The 18,857-nt window shown below is 45.0% G+C and overlaps 1 protein-coding gene across 4 annotated transcripts in view; it reads right to left on the reverse strand.

Annotated features, from left to right (window-relative positions):
- Positions 1-1,470: 1,470 nt before the first annotated feature.
- The window catches only part of MDGA1 (MAM domain containing glycosylphosphatidylinositol anchor 1), a 324,727-nt gene continuing 307,340 nt past the window's right edge, over positions 1,471-18,857 (reverse strand). For 2 of the 4 annotated variants that reach the window (XM_056853572.1, XM_056853571.1), the window contains 3 exons: positions 11,915-12,039; positions 3,784-3,892; positions 1,471-1,771 (listed from right to left, as the gene is read on the reverse strand). In XM_056853572.1, the coding sequence (XP_056709550.1) occupies positions 1,680-1,771; positions 3,784-3,892; positions 11,915-12,039 (326 nt within the window). In that variant the 3' untranslated portion in view covers positions 1,471-1,679. Of the gene's footprint in view, positions 1,772-3,783; positions 3,893-11,914; positions 12,040-18,857 lie in introns of those variants that run through there. The other 2 variants (XM_056853573.1, XM_056853574.1) reach the window with 2 other exon arrangements.

Raw genomic sequence — 18,857 nt, forward strand, 5'->3', positions numbered from 1 at the left:
TATGCAGAGCAGTTTATTATCCAAAGCTCTGCCTTGTTGTTACCTGCTAGAACAACAGAGGACATTATCCTCCCTAATGTACAGGTAAACCTAGTGTTCAAAGCTCAATAATGCCCAGATCAAGACGAAAACAACAAGCTGACTTTCCTGAGACCTCTATTATTCTCTCATAGCAGTAGCGTGACTTCATCTGCACTCCTTTCCCCAGCGAACATATTCCTTTTCGACATAACGCAGTCCGTTTTCCCCAATTCTCGCTGGAGGCTTTCCTGTCTCTCCTATAGTATAATAGTGCAACTGACATACAGCTGTCTCCTCCTTCAGCGCTGAACCAAACACCGTGTCATCCACACCCCATTATTAATAATGTGCCAAGGTAAATGCCACAGTTAACAAGCAACAGTCGCAATTTCAGATGTCATGAGGGATAAGTTGGGCAAGGCATAGAAGATGATAACAGGTAGTATACGATTCCCTCTCTGATTAAAAACACACACACACCTCATCCTGTCTGTGGGGGCAGAGTTATAGAAAGGGAATGGGAGAAAAAACAAAACAAATATGGAGAGAACATCTTTGCCCCAAGGCTTCTGTAGCTCACGCTTTGACACTGACTGACTCGATGTCAACATTCACCCGGCCTTGGTCCCCAACCCTAAGGCATTCTTTCTCAGACCTGGTGCTGGCTCGCCTCCATGGTGGTGAAAAGAACTAAGAGCAAAGGAAGAGAGCTGAGTGCCGCTTGAGAAAGCAACAAACAAACAAACAAACAAACAAAAATACTGGGGGTGGGTGGGGGGTATCAACAGCTGATCCAGCAGCTAATGTCTGTCCCAGATTTTTCCCCCATCCATCTCCACAACGGGTCTGTTTCTCTGCTTTGTTCCTGGCGCTGAAGTTGGTAGCAAAAAAGGTGTGTCGGATGGGCGAAAGCAAACGGCACATGGACTAGTAAATACATGATAATCTTGAAAATGCATATGGATACTCAGAAGCACATGCAGAGGTGGGGGGGGGGCAAGGTTGTATGGTCACCAGCACATGGGAAAGGGGGTGGCCCCCCAATGGAGACGAATGGGATGCTGTTTTGGAAGGGCGAGGCGGTGCTGCAGCAGGTAGGTTGTTGCCAGAGACAGCCAGGGAAAGTAATAGCACAGACTTCCGGAAGGGAGGCTCTGAGCTAGAAGGTCTCCTAAACCGTGGCTCCGCAGTAAAGAAGGTAACAGTTCTGGTAGAAATTTGTGCTTTAATATATTGTTTTTTTGTTTAAAACAAAGTTCCCACTTCCCTGAGGAAGTCCCATCCATCGTTCCCAAGGAAACGTGGCTTTTTTTCGTTTCATTCAGCCTTTAAATATCTTTTCCCATTCTCATCTTTGCCTTTCAATCCAGCATTTGTATCTCTTCTTTCCATTGTTTCCTCCCGCTTTCTCTGTCTCTTGTACTTTTTGTTTTGTTTTTATTCTTTTCATTTTGTTTTGTTCTCACACGTTATGACTTCCTCCAGGAATCCTTCAGGATCTGTGTTGGATCCCCTTTGCATGGTCATGCTTGTTAGTCTTTGGTAACATATGGACACTTTGGTGTGCCAGTGAGGAGGGGGAGGAAGAGGAACAGAGGTGACCAAATAGGAAAGGAGGAGGAATGTCTCGGTTAGAAGACAGGAGCCACTGCTTGCTATCATCTGAGCAGCACATAAAGGAAGAAAGGTAGCAGCCCACAGAGGGAAGATTTCTGTAGGGTGAGGGCACTGTTTCCTGGAAGGGCAACCGCTGTAGGACAAAGAAAGAGAAGGATTAGACACGGAAAACTTGCTTATTTTGCTATCTAAGGGCAAAAACGCACGGACGTTTTAGCCTCCTTTATTCCGTTTCAGCCAGGATTCAGCCAGGATCGAACGCATGTTTGGCAAAACGCAGGGAATAAAGAAGGCTAAAGCAACCATACGTTTTCGCCCAAAGTCATCTCAAATGGAAGGGATGATCTAAAAAGAATAGGACAGATCATGGCAAAACTATACACATAACAATGCAATAGCAGAGCACAAACATACCATATGACTTCCCAGTTCTTTCAAGGACACTTCAGCAGGTATCTGAGTGACTTCTTCCTACCATGGTCCTGCCCTTATTGACCTTGGAGGAAGTCTCATTGGGCACATCATCTCAAAAAGCATCTAGGAATTGGCCATGGTTGTTGTACAAATAATACAGTGTGCCCACTAGTTTTAATGTATCTAGTGTTTCTAGGCGTAAATAATTTTAAACTGTTCTCTAATGGTAAATTATGAGGTGCATTGGGAGACCAAATACAAACCATAAGGCTAAAGGGCAGCATTTAAGAATGCATGAATTAACAAATAAATATCAAGCAGTGATCTATGTCTGTTGTATTCTATATCTCAATGAAACATTAATGAACAACTAGCCTTCTCTGGTGTGGGTAGTTCTGTGATTTTTCACACAGGGCAGATTTCATACATTTTACAAATGTACACAAATTCAGTAACAAATTAATAAAAGTAAGTAATAATGAAAGAAATGTTCTGTGCTGTATCCTGTTACTCCTGCTGAAGTGATCACCTCCCTGCCTCACAGCAGATGAAGATTCTAAAGAACAACTACTTTAGTTAATTAATGTGCCAAAGGTTTAGAGCAACAGTGTTCAATGTGGGGTGAAGGGGTTAAAACCTTGGGATTGCATGACCTTCCCCCCCACCAGTCCTTGCTCTGCCAAGGCTTATCCAGCATCCTCACAAACTATTGTAATTTGAGATAGGCCTTAGAGGAGACAGCAGGAGATCTGTGACTGGTTCTCCCTATCAAAGGTGGTAGGCACAGTGTTGTCATAGTAGCGTGGATTGCTTTTCCCCCTATGCTGTTTCCCTCAATCACAAAGCTGCTGTTTGTTCCATACATGTTTTCTGGGCAAACAGAAGCTTGATGAATTATGTATGGGATTTAGATCAAATAAACATCACTGAGGTCTTTTATGTATGGGTACTTTCACTCACATTTGTTCCTTGGAGTTATGCATGAGTTTTCCATCCATTAGAGATGACCTCGCTGCCAGCCCTTACAAATCCCAGGACTTCCCATTCCTCTGTTAACCTCTCCCCTGAGCTCAGCCCCGGTGAAATACCTGAGCATAAGGCAAAGTCTTGGTTTCTCTCACAGCCAATTACAAAGCAGAGTGTAAACAGGCGGGGATTCAAATGCTTCCTGCTTCAATGAAGCTCTTTCTGAGCAGAAAAAAGGCTTTTTAAAACCAAAGCTTGAATTCCCCCCTTTTCAGATTGCTCAGTTTTTTGCTTTTTTGTTCTTAAAATGCTTTTTAATGCAGCAATTGGTTTTTTGAGGGGGGGGGTTTCTCTCACAGTAAGCTCTACAAAGTAAGCAAATTACAAAGCAGCATTTAAAGGGGCGGGGACTTGATTTGAGCTTGGAGACTGCTGGTGCATAGATTCCCAACAGGAAAGTGTGGGCCCAGCGAGCAACGCATCTCAGGTAAAACTCCCATGCATAAACGACCTGTGAGAAAGGTTCAAACACCTCCCCAAAACTCCTATCCCACTCTGCAGCTGTTTTGAACTTTAAAAAGTGGGAGATCCAGTGATGGTTCTCCTGCCATCTCATCCAGTTTGACTTTCAATCAGTAACGGCCCACACTCAGAACTCTACGTAGAGAAGCAATACACATACGCTCTGAGTCCAGTCAGTAGGCAGAGTTTTTCCCAATGTGTGCATATATATATGCATCTAGTACACCAAGCACAACCACTCACCTTTATTTGGGACGATTGGCTTCCTTGGACATTCCCCCCTTTTAAGGGTGACATCATCAAGGCCAATATCTCCCTCGAAGCCTGTGCCACAGACACCCTCAAAGATGATCTGCAGGCAGAGAACATTAGAGTGGGAAAAGATCTTGAGGGGCAAGCTAAGTGTCCTGTCCCCGCACAGTGGCTGGGTTCCCTTAACATATGGCAGTCTCTACAGACGCTCATACAGCTAAAACAAATGACAGCAGAGAAAAAACAAATGAAATTGCAGCTTATTCTTATCATCTTGAGTCAATTATAGGAAGTCCTTTACCCTTGCCAGATGCCAGGCCCTACCATCGGCTGTTTTAGAAGGGAAATAGAAGAAGATCCCTAGATCAGAGAGGTTATGTCCATGTGGAACAGGGGACACTAAAACCATCGAACACGCACTGATATGTTGCCCGTTCTACCACGAAGTTAGATCAAAGCTTATTTCCCCCCTTCTTGGTAAATTCCCTGATTAGTCAAGTTGAGCTTTTGGCAAAGAAGCTCCTATTAGGAGAAGACCCTCAGCTTACGCTCCAAACTGCCAAGTTCTGCGCTGTTGCTATTAAAATACGCAGAGCTTTATTAGAGAATGATTGTTAGAATAATTTACAATTTTATCAATTTTAATGTGATAATTTTAACCAGGGGTTGCTCTTATTGACCTTACACCTTTATATGTACGGGCAGTCTGCGATTCTGCGGTGCAAAACTATTGTGTCTGGACATTTTGATGTGTTGGCACGTGATTGGTCAGTCGACCGTATTATAAAACTTGACTTGAAATGAAATTGTTCTTGGTCCCATTGCACTCACTGGATCCCATCATGATCTCTAGTATTCACTGAGAACAAGTTCTTAGGCTGATGATCCATTTGGCAGCTTCAGACTGCACAGAGGGCAAATCTCCACTAGGAACATGGTTTTATATCACTTTAACTGTAATGGCTTCCCAAAAAGAACCCTGGCAACTGTAGTTTAGTGAGAGGAAGAGAATGCTGTTAGGAGTCCTTAGTCCCTCATCCTCACAGAACTACAGTTCCCAGAGTTCTCCAGAAAAAAATTATATCCACGAAGTATTTCACACATTTCATGACCCCAACATATACTTTCATGTTTATATTCTATGACTATATTTATTACACATAAGGAAAATATTTTTCTGTTCATAGTTACACTGCTGATGTAAATGCTTAGCAAGGAAATCTTTTAATTTCCAAAACGAGTGCTCATCCATTTGTCTTTTTGCAGTCGTCTTGTTTGGGGGTTTCCTAGAGGCACCTGGTTGGCCACTGTGTGAACAGACTGCTGGACTCGATGGGCCTTGGTCTGATCCAGCAGGGATTTTCTTATGTTCTTGTTTTAATCTTGCCTTATCCTCAGTATGGCCACAGAGTTCTGCATGCAGGTAAAGCTTCTCACGCTGTAAGATGAATGCTGGGGCAGATATAGGGTTGCCAGCTTCCCCCTGCCCACCGGTGGGGTATGGGGGTGGGGTTGCCAGATGCAGGTTGGGAAACTCCTGGAGATTTGGGGATGGAGCCTGGGGAGGACAGAGACCCCAGTGGGCTACAATGCCATAGAGTCCACCCAACAAAGCAGCCATTTTCTCCAGGTGAACTGATCTCTGGAGTCTGGAGATGAGGTGTAATTCCAGGGGATCCCCAGGTCCCACATGGAGGCTGGCATCCCTAGGCAGGTGAGGGGGATAGAAGAAATCAGAGCAGCTCAAATGTTGACCGGGACATGGGGAAGACAAACAGGGGAAAGGAAATGGAACAGAGACTAAAATGAAAGATTAATGAGAAAAAAGATGATATCAAGGGAAAGCAAAGAAACACACCTGTTTTCATGGAATAAATTAATACTAAATGTGCTGGAAAAGCAGACACATGAGCACGACATCACACTTCAACCAGCACCCCTGCTGCTCTTACCACAGATTACCATCTCATCTTTGTTACTACCTGCCCACCCCAATGACACGTGATGAATGAACAAATGACCCCCTCACTTAACAACGATGGGAAAGCATCTCTTGACACATGATGCAGCATGAAGGTGGCTGAATTCTGGACTACATCCCATTATCTCATGCAACAAGCTTTGCGCATGTAGTAAACTAACTAACCCATCAAAGAGACAGATATACCAAACTTTTTTATCTGTTTTGCTAGTGTGGGCATGGCAGTATCTCCCATGGAGGAGCATTAAAAAAAATGGACACCCCCCACATCTGCAGCCTGAAGTGGTATCTATATATCTAATTGCCAAGTGTGCCCCCCATCTGTGGATATCTAAATCCGCAGATTGGGGCCACACTTACCCCAGATGTTTCTGCAGACTTGGGGGACCTCCTAAATTGGCAGAAAAATCTGGCATTTAAACAAAACCACTGGGGGGTTGAATTCCCCTCTCCCAAGCAAGTGCAGAAAATGCACTTACCTTTTAAAATGGCTGCTGCCAGGACACTTGGAGTGGCTCCAGGCCCGCCCACAGTGGCAGCAGGCTTAAGGTAGGTGGTGGGGGCCTGGAGCCATGATTGGGGGGAGATGGGATTCCCCCCCATGAGTCTCGTCGGCCTCCCATTCTATAGATCAGCTTGAAGTTTCTTCTCCTGGAGAGTGAAGTTTCTTCTCCTCAAACTGAAGCCACAGCATTATGCCAAGACTTTGTAACAGACTTTGGGAGCAACCATAAGCAGGCTAGCCTAATCTTGTCAGATCTCAGAATCTAAGCAGGGCTGATCCTGGCAAGTATTTGGATGGGAGACCTCCAAGGAATACCAGGGTTGTGATGTGGGTGGAAGCAGGCAATGGCAAACCACTTCTGAACATCTCTTGCCTTGAAAACCCCATCAGCGGTGGCCATAAGTCATACGTGACTTGGCAAAAAAAGTGGGTCTACTCAGAAGCAAGTCCCATGTTATCCAATAGGGCTTACTGCCTGGAAAGTGTCCTTATGATTCAACCTTTTTTAAAAAAAAAAATGGGAACTGGGCTTTCTAGTTTTAAATAGGGAAGCATGTGTATGTGTTCATGCATTCTTGTATGTAATTTAATAGGATATTTTTATATTATTATTTGCCCCATCCCTTAAGAGATGAGCTAGATCACCAAGACACAGGCTAAGGAAGGAGAGAGGCAGAGATGCTCACTCCAGTGCTCAAATATCTCTGTCCTACCTCTGGAAAGCTGCAGCAATGCTCCATATGCTATCCTCCTGACGCTAAACTCTTAAGCGTCTCCTTTATCCTCAAAGCCCGACACTTACAGCTTCATTAGCCCATGCCACTCATGCTGTTCCCATGGTTACAAGATTTCAGGGGCAGCTAAGGGCACAGCCCCATTCACCTCCCATCCCCTGAGGAGCAGAGCCAACTTCTGCATTCATATCCCTTTATGCAAGGGAAAGTTACCGGCCAGCAACTCTCTGTCCTCACATGACATGAAGCCCTGCACTATAAAGCCTGTGTCCACTGTCCAGGCATTCACAATCCGAAGGTCAGCTCTCTTGCGTCTCACATGCTGAAATCAGAGATTGTGGCCAAGAAGAAGATTTCCTGGGAATGAGCCCAGCTGAATAAATGGACTTAATTCTGAGCAGACCTGCTTAGCATTGCTCCTTGTAAGACAGAAAAGGGATTTCTCACTATCCACCTCCACCTCAATACTCCTAATCAATACTAGTTCCTTTACCACTGCCTGGTGCTCAGGGAAGTGTAATACTATCATGGGGAAGGAGAGTGGGAATTGTGAAAATAATATCCAGGTTTTTCAAGGCAAGGTGCCTTACTGTACAATAAAGACATGTTTTATTGGGTTTCCCAGCTTGCTGTGTAAACTCTGCACATCTTCCCACAAGGTAGTTTATCTGTTATGGGCATATTCCATTGGCTGAACTTAATATTTTGTACTGGGGGAAATGTAAATCCTCCCTTCCCCATAGTATCATTGTGATGGCTACCTGGCACATACTGCATATTGTTTGTGACATGAATCTCTTCCTCACTTGCTGTCATCATTTTGGAAACCTTTTGTTCTTAGAAATTCAACAAAGGGTTGTCTGGTCCCCCTAATATGCTTCTCCTAAACAGGAATATCTAGACCAAGGGTGTCAAAGATAAAGTGAGCAGACCGGATCCAGCCCTTTGAGCACTGTTATCTGGCCCAAGAGCCAAGCTGAGGCAGCCAACCCCCCTCCACATAGAGGTTCAAGCTCGCAAGTAGCAGGGATCGGAAGGTGGAGGCTCTAGCCCAGCACATGAGATCACCCACCCCACCCCCGAAATCAGGGGCTGCTGGGGAGGCCAACTGAGGCAGTCACACCCTCCCCCAGTCCTGATCTGGGCTGGCAAGCCTGCTGAGGGCTTGCCAGCTGAGGCAGATCCCCCCCAGTCCTGATTTGGGGGCTGGTACACATGGCATGGCCCCACTGAATTACATTTATATCATATCCGGCCCTCGTAACAAATGAGTTCAACACTCCTGATCTAGATAATAAAAATGGTAAGCAGTTATATGGTTATTCCTCTGTAGTAAGATCTTCCCCTCCACCAATTTATCTATTATGTGCAAACTGCCATACTGAAAAGTCATGTGGGAAAGTGAAGCAGTAGCTCAAATATGTTCACAGGACGGTGATTGCATGGAAATGCTCCAAGTTCATCTCCAGTTCTTGAGGCCTGGCCAAAAAACAGATAGGGCAGATAGATGAAAATCCCCCACCACTGAACTGTATAAACCCCATGGCACATCTCCAAATGGCAAAGGCAATGTGGTTCTGAAAAAAAAACCTGACTTCATCTGCACCGCTGTGTTTTGTACTGTCATTTACGTTACAATCACTGTCAAGTCTAAATGGTCCAGAATTCAGACACACTGCTGCTGCAGTGAAGAACTCATGTCCAGCTTGCGAGTCAAACCAATGTGTATGCTGGAGCGGGCTCATAAGCCAGTGAATGATAACAAATTAGTTGCCCATCCCTGCTGTCATTAAGAACACAGCAATAACTGAGGTACAAGCAATGAACAGCACATTCACAAGTAACTAGATTCTTATTTTATGGCACCCCAAAGCATGCTATGCACTTCAGAGCTAAGTAAAAACAAAGCAAATGTGCACAGCCTTGCCATGTACAGACATAAGAAATTATTCACTGAACAAAGAAAATAAAATGTAGGACATAATATTCACTATAAAATCTTTTTGAAGCCGTTTTTAGACTACTGGAAGAGATCTTCAAATCAGAGTGTTCCTATGGAAGCACTGATATTCCGAGGCATTTTGGAGTTTAGCATTCAATACACACTTGATTTATAAGATAGGGGTATCATCACTGCTAATTGTCGATGGCATTATTGTTGTGTTATTCTTGTAATTTATATATGGGAAATAGTTGATTTTTTTCTTCCTTATTGTAATCCGCTCCCCAAATCAAATAAACAGATTGGGGGGAAAAACCCTCCCAGAATATAATTTGTGGGTTGTTGTATACATAACCAAGTACAAAGTAATAAATGTGTGGGGATTTGGGGTTGCCGACTCTGGGTTGGGAAATTCATGGAGATTTGGGATTGGAGCATGGGGAGGGACCTCAGCAAAGTATAATGCTTCCCTCCAAAGTAGCTGTTTTCTCAAGGAAACTGATTTCTGTAGTCTGGAGATAGATTGTAATACTGGGAGATCTCCAGGCCCCACCTGGAAGCTGGCAACCTTAGTACAATCTACACATAATCTATTTATGCTACAAACTTATATTGGTTTTAAAGCAGCTCAGCTACCATGTGCCCCCCCCCCCCCATCTTAGGAAATTTATTTTGCCAAGGATGCGCAGAATTTTCTGGACCTCAAAAGCAGCTTCTCTAAATACTGCAGCTATCTCTTTTTGAATCCTTTCTTTACTGATTACCTCCTCAGCCAGAGAGAAGGGAGGGAGAGGATAGAAACAGCTGTACAACTTTGATAAATTAGTATTCTTTAATGGCTCTACTCTCTGACATCTTTGCTCCCCGCCCCTCCAGGTGAGAGGGCCTTGCAGCTTACCAGATTTGTTTATTCAGTGTTCTGGCAAACCTAAGGTTATACCAGTTTAAGTCAGTAATGTAGATTTGACCATTGAACCATACAAGCTGCTGCCGCCTTGTCTGTGGGGTATTTAAAGGTATCCTTTCAGTATTCTGGGTTGCAAAGTTACCGCTTCGGTCAGGTCCTGAGCACTAAACCGCACCCATTTAGCAAAGAATCCTCCAAAGAGATTATTAGTTACTACTTTGCTTTACCAAAATATCCTGTCTGTAGTTGTGGCTGCCTGGGAGAAGTGTGTGTGCCCAATATCCTATGCACGTCCTAACCCTAATCTTAATGGACCACATCTCAGACATCAAATCACAAGTGGATAATGACACATTTATCCCACTCCCTTATGAGTGAAATTTGCCATGATTTAAAAACAAAAACAAACTTACATAGCCTGCCCATTATGTAGCATATCTCCACAATAAAACAGACATTAAAAACCTAGCCTAGGTGGGCCATAGCATTCACACAGAGCAGTGCTACAGAACACAAACTGGCATCAGCCTTAGTTGCATTCTAGCATATGGCGAGAAGAACAGAACTGCAGAACAGCATATGGCTGCTAAAGTCTGAGCTGTCATAGAAGTTGGAAGGGGCCCACACAGGCCGTCCAGTCCAACCCCCTGCTCAATGCAGGATCAGCCTAGAGAAGCGGTTCCCAAACTGCTCCACAGAGCACTTGATGCTCCGCGAAACATCCCCTAGTGCTCCATGAAGAGACTGGAAAGAAAAATACTACTGTCATTTGGTTTAGTATAGGTGCTAGGTGAAAATTAATGCTCCGTGGCTAATTTCTCTCCTGAAAAGTACTCAAAAAGTTTGGGAAACTCTGGCCTAGAGCATCCCTGACAAGTGTTCGTCCAGCCACTGCTTGAAGACTGCCAGTGAAGGGGAGCTCAAACATCTAGCAACATGGGGTTGCCATCTTTTTTTCCTAGTCCTGCTTCACTGTCTTTAAAACAGCAATGTAGGTGAAGTTTTTCCTTCCTCTTACCAACACACCATTCAAAACCTTCTCCCACTAAGTTTCTGGGTGTCATAGGAACAAGAGCAAGGCTGCTTAAAAAATAAAAAGTGCCAGCTCTATGAGGCACAAAATATAGTACCTACAGTCAACTTTACAGCAAATCAGCCTCTCAATCAATTCCTTGACTAATATATAACGGTTATAAATAAGAACAAATGTCATGCAGGACCCTCTGCTAACATAGCTACACGGATGACCCAAATGTTGGAACCAAATATTACAGGAGACACACAGCTGCTTCTGAAAACTGCAGCCTCGTGTCTCCCCTGATATGGTCCAGTAATACAAAAAGTATGACGTGGCATCGTTATGCTATGTATTCCCCCACTCCACGTGGCTTCTGCTTGTGGGAGAAACTCTCAGAGCAGTCATGAGATGTATTGCTGGAGGAAAAGGAGGAAGAGGGCTGCTGCTTTCAGTAACAGCTACATATATAAATAGTTGAAACAACTCCTTAACCCGTACATTTATTTTATTTATTTAATATATTAATTTATACCCCGCCTTTCTTCCCAATGGGGACCCAAAGCGGCTTTTGTCTTTCTCCTCTCCTCCATTTTATCCTTACAACGACGCTGTAAGGTAGGTTAGGCTGACAGAGTGCGACTGGCCCAAGATCTCCCAGTGAGCTTCCATAGTATGAGTGGAGATTCGAACCTGGGTCCTCCAGATGCTTGTCCGACACTCAAATATTTCGCTTAAATGTCACCATGAAGTACTGGTAGTGGGGGGGATAAAGACTTGTTTGGGTCTCACAAACCAGCCTATGAGAAGAGATCCATAACAGAATTGTTGTTGCCCAATAACAACCTTATAAAAGGTAAAGGTCCTCTATGTTCAGGCAATAATTCAGGAGGGAAACAGCCTTCATGTTAATGAGCTGGTACACACCCTTTGACTCTGGTCTCTTTACCTCACTGTATGAGGAATAAAAAAGCCTGAGGGGTCTTTTGCCATGGCTTCTGCTGCCGTTTGTCTTCTGGGCCCCCCGTTTCTGCTTACCTGGAAAGGTCCTGCAGGGTTGATAGGTACGTGTGCTTGTTGCCAGGTATTTCCTCTGTTCCCACTGAGTGACAAGGCTAGAGTGGGCTGCTTATTCTTCACGTGAACCCAGAGATTTAAGAAGCCTGTAAGAGAGCAGCACCAGACACTGGAATCACACTGCTTCTCCACTGCAATCTCCTCCTTTCTCTCAGGGGTCCATCTACATCTGTAACCAAGCCGAAGCCTTGCCCCCTGCACGCTGGTCCTTCCGACCACACTGGGCATATGACTGAGAACGCCAGATATGTCAAAACTGATAACGCCTTTCATTAAGGCAAGTCGGAAGGACAAACATAATTTTAAAAGGAGGTTTCTCACCCTGTGGAGAGCTTTCCCCTAGAATATCCCCTTGGACCAAGTTAATTCCATTTCTCCCTGGTTCTGCTACAGCACCAACAAGACGTGACATAGATTGAGGAATGATGCTATATTAGATACTGCATTCTATATGCTATTTTTTGAATTGCTTGCAAACCAAATTGAAAGCATCTAGAAAGGGAGGGCTGCTACATCCCATTTTTACAGGGTCAACAGAAATATGAATTCAAGCTCAGTCACCTTCTTGGTACAAGCCCTTGCCTTCAATCAAGCTACAGTTATTATGTTCTTGCCCTGGGCAGTTAATGAGCCAATCAAAGACCTCGACAGCAGGATCCTTTCCAGATAGTCCTCCCACAAAGAGAAAAATGTACTGCCTGCCTTGGCTTCCATCCCCTGTTCTCCTGATATGAATGCCTCATTACGTTTGTTTCCCTGCATGGTCACCAGGGGAAATGCACAAAGATTGGCCCAAGGTCACATGACCAGGATGACGTCAATGTTCTCAAATTGCTAGCAACGCTTCCTATGAAGTGTGTGACCCAGGCTGCAAGCCTGACTAGGAACTAAGTAAGCCTGAATGAAGGGGGTGGGCCCTAGGAGCCCAGGGTTGCCAACCTCCAGGCAGGGCCTGGCGATCTCTCAGAATTACTACTGATCTCCAGACAAAAGCAACCAGTTCCCCTGGAGAAAATGGCTGCTTTGGAAGGTGGGCTGTATAGCATTATACCCTGCTGAGGTCTCTCCCCTTCCCAAGCCCTGCCTTCCCTAGGATTCACCCCCAAATCCCAAGGAAGTTCCACACCAGGAGTTGGCAACCTTAGGAACACCTGTTTGGCAAATGAAGTCTTATAGTATGTTCCTAGGTAGCATTCAAGACAAGACAGTGTTTTAAGAAAGGAATGTACGTTTCCATATTTTTATTTCTAAATGTCTGAATTGTATGTTTTCTCTGACTTACGTTTTAAGTCAAGGTGACATTGGAATGGAAATTCTGAATGGTTCTGGTGTGGGCTGCTTTAAAGCTTTTGCCTAGAACAGGGGTAGGCAAACTGCGGCTCGAGAGCTGCATGCGGCTCTTTGGCCCCTTGAGTGCGGCTCTGGGCTGCAGGATCGCGGCCGCCCACCTGAGAGAAGCCACCTTCCCCGGGCGCGGAGGGCGCGGGGGGCTGCCTTCCTGCGGCGGATAATTGGGGCTGCACGTCGCGGCAGAGGAAAGCCTGGCATCCCTTCCCTGCCCCAACCAGGCTCTGCACACACGCAGAAGTCCCGCAAAAGTTCTCCGCCTTTCCGCCAGCCCAGAGCTGCCGCCGCCGTGCCTGGGGGGGGGGGGTGTGTGGATCTTTGCAACGTGCTGGCCCGAGCACCGGGTAGAAGGAGGGAGGCCCCGATCCAGCAACACACCCTCTCCCGCCTTCCTCACCTGCAAGCTCCAGCGCGTCCCCCTCGTGGCCTGCCCTTCCCTTCCGCCGCTGGAGAATGCCAGCGAGAGGAGAGGGGGGGAGAACACCCCTCCGCCTTCCTCCTCCTCTTCTTCCTCCTCCTCCTCGGAGGCCGAGGTGCTGAGGAGGGGTGGACGGGCGAACGGCAGGACGGCCGGGGAGGGAAGGAAGGAAAGAGCCCAGGTGGCGGAGGCGAGGAGGAGACCGAGAGGCGAGCGCAAGAGGCCGAGGCGGCCGGGATGCGCCAGGGCAGCCGCCGAGAGGTCAGTGGGGGTCGGGGAGTTGCAAGGCCATTGTTCACATTAAGTGTTTGTCAGTCATTGTCATGATTTAATTTTATGGATACCTTACTTACAATTTAATTTTTATCAATAAATAAGATTATTAAGTATGATATCCAGTTTTATTCAGTGTACCTATAGTTTAATTAAGACTTAAAACTTTAATTAAAGTTTATTAAGTTAATAAACAGTGTACCTACCTATATAGTTTAAGTTTAAGAAATTTGGCTCTCAAAAGAAATCTCAATCATTGTACTGTTGATATTTGGCTCTTTTGACTAATGAGTTTACCGACCCCTGCCCTAGAAACTCTCTGATTGACCTGGGAAAAAAAACCCTTCAGAACTGACTTAAAAAGTGTGGATGCTGAGCCTTCAAGGGGCAAATACTAAAATAAAGAGGTATGCCGAGATTTCATAACATGATATTAAAATAAAATATATCAATAACGATAATGATAATAATAAACATTTATATAATACTTTCCAGTGTTCAAAGCACTTCACATACATTATCTTGTCATTGTCCTTACAATGACTCAGTTCTCTAAATCAGCATTCTTGTCATGCCCACTTTACAGAATCAGGACTGAGAGGAGAGAAAGAAAGTGAATTGTTTAAAATAATATTGTCGAAGGCTTTCACGGTCAGAGTTCATCAGTTCTTGTAGGTTATCCGGGTTGTGTGACCGTGGTCTTGGTATTTTCTTTCCTGACGTTTCGCCCACAGCTGTGGCAGGCATCTTCAGAGGAGTAACACTGAACCTCTTCAGAGGAGTAACAGAGGAGAGACACTGTTCTTCAGTGTTACTCCTCAGAAGATGCCTGCCACAGCTGTGGCCGAAACGTCAGGAAAGAAAATACCAAGACCACGGTCACACAACCCGGACAGCCTACAAGAACTGATGTTTAAAATAACTTTGAGTTTGGGGCACAGTAAGATGTGAATCAGAGATTTCCTGATTTGTAGCTCAGCCACTATGCTAATGGTGGAATGGCATGTTACGTGTTGTTCTGCAGTTACTTCCCCCAAGTTTTTAAAAATAAAAAATATAGATTGCGAATGAAGGGGCTGTGTTTTAAAGAGGCAGGCAAGTGTGTGTGTGTGTGTGTGTGTGTGTGTGTGTGTGGGGTGGGAGAGGAGCTGTCCCACTCTTTCTCCTTGAGCCCTTTTCCTGCTGAAAACTACCACCCCAAGCATCTGCCCCCCCCGAAAGTCTTCTTCAAGAGAAAAAAGAGTTAAAAAGAGTTTCCTTACACATCAGTTTAAAATCACAGTCTCTGTGGATATAATCTGCTTAAAAAAAACCTACCTTGCGGGAAATAATCTGCCCTAAACTACCCCCTTGGGAGTCAAAATGGGTTATGGTGGTGGCAGTATTTATTTGCAGATTGTGGTGTTAATGTTCAAACAGGCAAATCCATTCTGGTTTTGGTCACCACATGGCTGTGGTTGAGCAAGGGGCTGTAGATACCATACCATAAGAGGACAGCCCCTATGAAACTGGGGGGTGAGGAGAGACTAACAAAGGCTGCCAGAAGAATTCCATCACTCTGCATTATGGATAGCCTCGACTGACTTCCTTAAATGGAAAACTTGATTAAAATTGATGCATTGAACCAGGACTTTTGCTTGGTGACTTAAATCACTGATTTAAATTAATCCATATCGGCTCAGCAAATAAAATATTTCCTTCACAAGGAATTATCCAGCGCGCCTTTGCTTTGAATACTCAAAGAGCCTAGCAAGCAGGTTCATAATAGTAATGATGATGATTTACTGTGGCCGAGTGCTGTCTTTTCTTGTCTCCTAGCTCTATAAACTCCATGCCCTAGTACCATAGTATTTAATTGTACCAGTCAAGACGTTTGTCTACTAAAAGAGGGTTTCATGGAAGGAATTGGGCCTACACACTGAAATGCAAGTTCAACATTCTGATTTCCACTGTGTTTGGATGGTTTCTGCAACTGTTGTCTAACTTTGCATTCAGCCTTTTCTTCATTGGGGTGATCCATATAAAAGAAATTTATGATAATAAAGCAGTGCTGCACCTGGCTGCTATAAGTAACACTGTCCTTGGGTATACAAGGCCCTGCAGGGTTGCCAGGTGCCCGGTGGTGGCGGGCAAACCCCTGGCAATTTGCCCCTCTGCCCGCCGACCACCTGAGGGTCGGGGGGCAAATGTGCACGCGTGCGTACACACCGCGCGTACATCATTTCCGGTTTACAACTGGAAGTGCTGCCTCGCGAGGGGCCTTATGTCACTCAAACTCTTAGTTTTAAGGGCCGCTTTACCACTTTAAAGGCCGCTTTACCACTCAGACTAAGAGGTATAAGGCCCCTCGTGAGGCGGCACTTCCAGTTGTAAACCGGAAGTGACGTGCATATGCGCATGCGTGCACACAGTCCCGACCTCAGTCCCATAGCCTCTTGCTGGAGGAGAGGGGGGACCTGGCAGCCCTAAGGCCCTGAGAAGAAGAATAACTGGTTTTTATACCACACTTTTCTCTACCTGCAAGGAGTCTCAAAGCGGCTTACAATTGCCTTGCTTTCCTTTCCCCACAACAGACACCTTGTGAGGTAGGTGGGGCTGAGAGAGTTCAGAGAGAACTGTGACTAGCCCAAGGTCACCAGCAGGCTTCACGTGGAAGAGTGGGGAATCAAATCTGGTTCTCCAGATTAGTCTGCTGCTTTGACTACACCATGCTGAGCTGAAGGAGAGGTTACAAGGAGAATGACAGGTAGGAGTAAGCCTCTATGTAACTACACAAATAGTCCTTGATCGTGGTATCCTCCTGTGCAAGTGCAAAACAACAGCATTTTGGAAAGAGTGTACTGAGGATGGAGAATACCTGGAAAGAGGACAATTGAAGCATGATGCCATGTGGAAGCTTAAAAAAAAAACTAGTTTTGGAGGCCAAAGAAGAAAAAACTCAGTGTGGAAACAGTCAGGGTTTATTTGGTGATGTTAGTCATATGAAATACCAGATAACATATTCTGCAATAAAGGAGCAACACACACACACACACAAAGAGCAAAAAACATAAAACCTGCATAGCAGCAAACAAAACCTGCAAAGAACAATCAGATGGAAAACATGGATCTCATTTTTTAAAACGTGTAACATTAGGAAGTGGGAGAGTGTTCCTCTGTGACACAAAACCTAACACCTTACTAGGGCAAGAGTGCCACCTAAAGTATCCTGGATCTTGGACCCCTGGAGGTTTACATTAAAATGAGCTATTCACTTCCCTTCCGCAATGGACTATCCTGGCAGACTTAATCCCTTTTGGACAAAGAACAATCCAGACTGGACCAGACCACCTATTTGTCTTAGAAGCTCAGAGTGATTACCAGATGCTTGATGGAGGTGGGACTATATTTTATACGGCTCTGATTGGTAACAGTAGCCTTTGACATTAGAGATGGAGGTTTGCATGGGATTCGGTAAAGCAGCATGTCACTCTTAGAAAGGAGGCTGGGATTTGGGATTTTCCCTTGTCTTCAATTTTCAGTCTTCAGCAGAAACTTAGTCCACTGGAGGTTGGGTTAATGACCCCACAGAGGTTAATGGCTCAGCACATGCTCTGAGGAACCTGCCACAAACTACGTAACATGTTTAGCTTAGTTCATTCAACTGTATTGCTATTCATTTGAACTGTGTTGTTGTATGCCTTTCCTGTATTTTTGCTTTTGCCCCTTTCTGACCACTTTTTGTAACCAATCACCCCTTTCCTTTTTCTTTGGTCTTTTATAATAAACCTTTTTATAAAGACTTTTTGGGGGGCTTTGTTTAGTACAATTTATTGATCTGGGATATTTCTCTTAAAAGAGCCAGTGTGGTGTAGTGGTTAAGAGCTGTGCTTTGGAGCGGTGGAGTCTGATCTGGAGAACCGGGTTTGATTCCCCACTCCTCCACATGAGCGGCGGAGGCTAATCTGGTGAACTGGATTTGTTTCCCCACTCCTACACACGAAGCCAGCTGGGTGGCCTTGGGCATGTTATTCTCTCTCAGCCTCACCTACCTCACAGGGTGTCTGTTGTGGGGAGGGGAACGGAAGGCGATTGTAAGCTGTTTTGATTCTGCCTTAAGTGGTAGAGACAGTCGGCATATAAAAACCAACTCCTCCTCCTCCTCCTCCTCCTCCTTCTTCTTCTCTTCCCCACATGCTAGACGGCATGAGCGCTACATAGTTAATGATCAGGTATTTTCTAGGGTTTCTACCCTGTCACTTTGTTATTGCTCTAGTACTGTGCTGGAAGAATACCTTCTCAGCGGGTAATCTAGATGTTCTCAGGAGGTCCTGAGTGGAGGCAGCTGGTTACCAGGGTGCTTTTCAGGGATCCCTTCCTCTCAGGGAGTTTCCCAGCAATAAAATACACCATTTCCCCCTTCCTACCATAACATCCTCTTTCTCTGGTTCTGGAAGTGGTCCATCTGGGACACTGCATGTAGCTCTGGTGTGCTGTCATAATGCCATAGATAAACTGGAAGGAGTTCAGAGGTGTATAATAAAAATGATGAATGTCTAGGCTTTAGGTGACTGAGCTGCGAAGAGTGGTGTAAAATGGAATGCAATCTATATAGCTTGGCAAACAAGTGACAACGGTTATTGTCCTAGGCAAATTAATAGTGTTATGGCATTAATGAGACACAGCGAGACAGAATTTGAGAAGCTAGTTGTGCCTGTGAGAAGTGCAGAACCACAGTTCTGAAGTGCACAAGATGCTCCCATGACTTGTTTAAGCTCTGCCACACCCAGCTCTCTTCTGTACTGCAGCCAGGTCTGTGCATGGTGCTAATGTAGGTCATGTCTGTATTTCTAGTGTGATTCTGCCCCATGTAACACTTTTCCTCTT

This window comes from Euleptes europaea, chromosome 7 (genome assembly GCF_029931775.1).
Source record: "Euleptes europaea isolate rEulEur1 chromosome 7, rEulEur1.hap1, whole genome shotgun sequence".
In the NCBI taxonomy this organism is placed as follows: Eukaryota; Metazoa; Chordata; class Lepidosauria; order Squamata; family Sphaerodactylidae; genus Euleptes; species Euleptes europaea.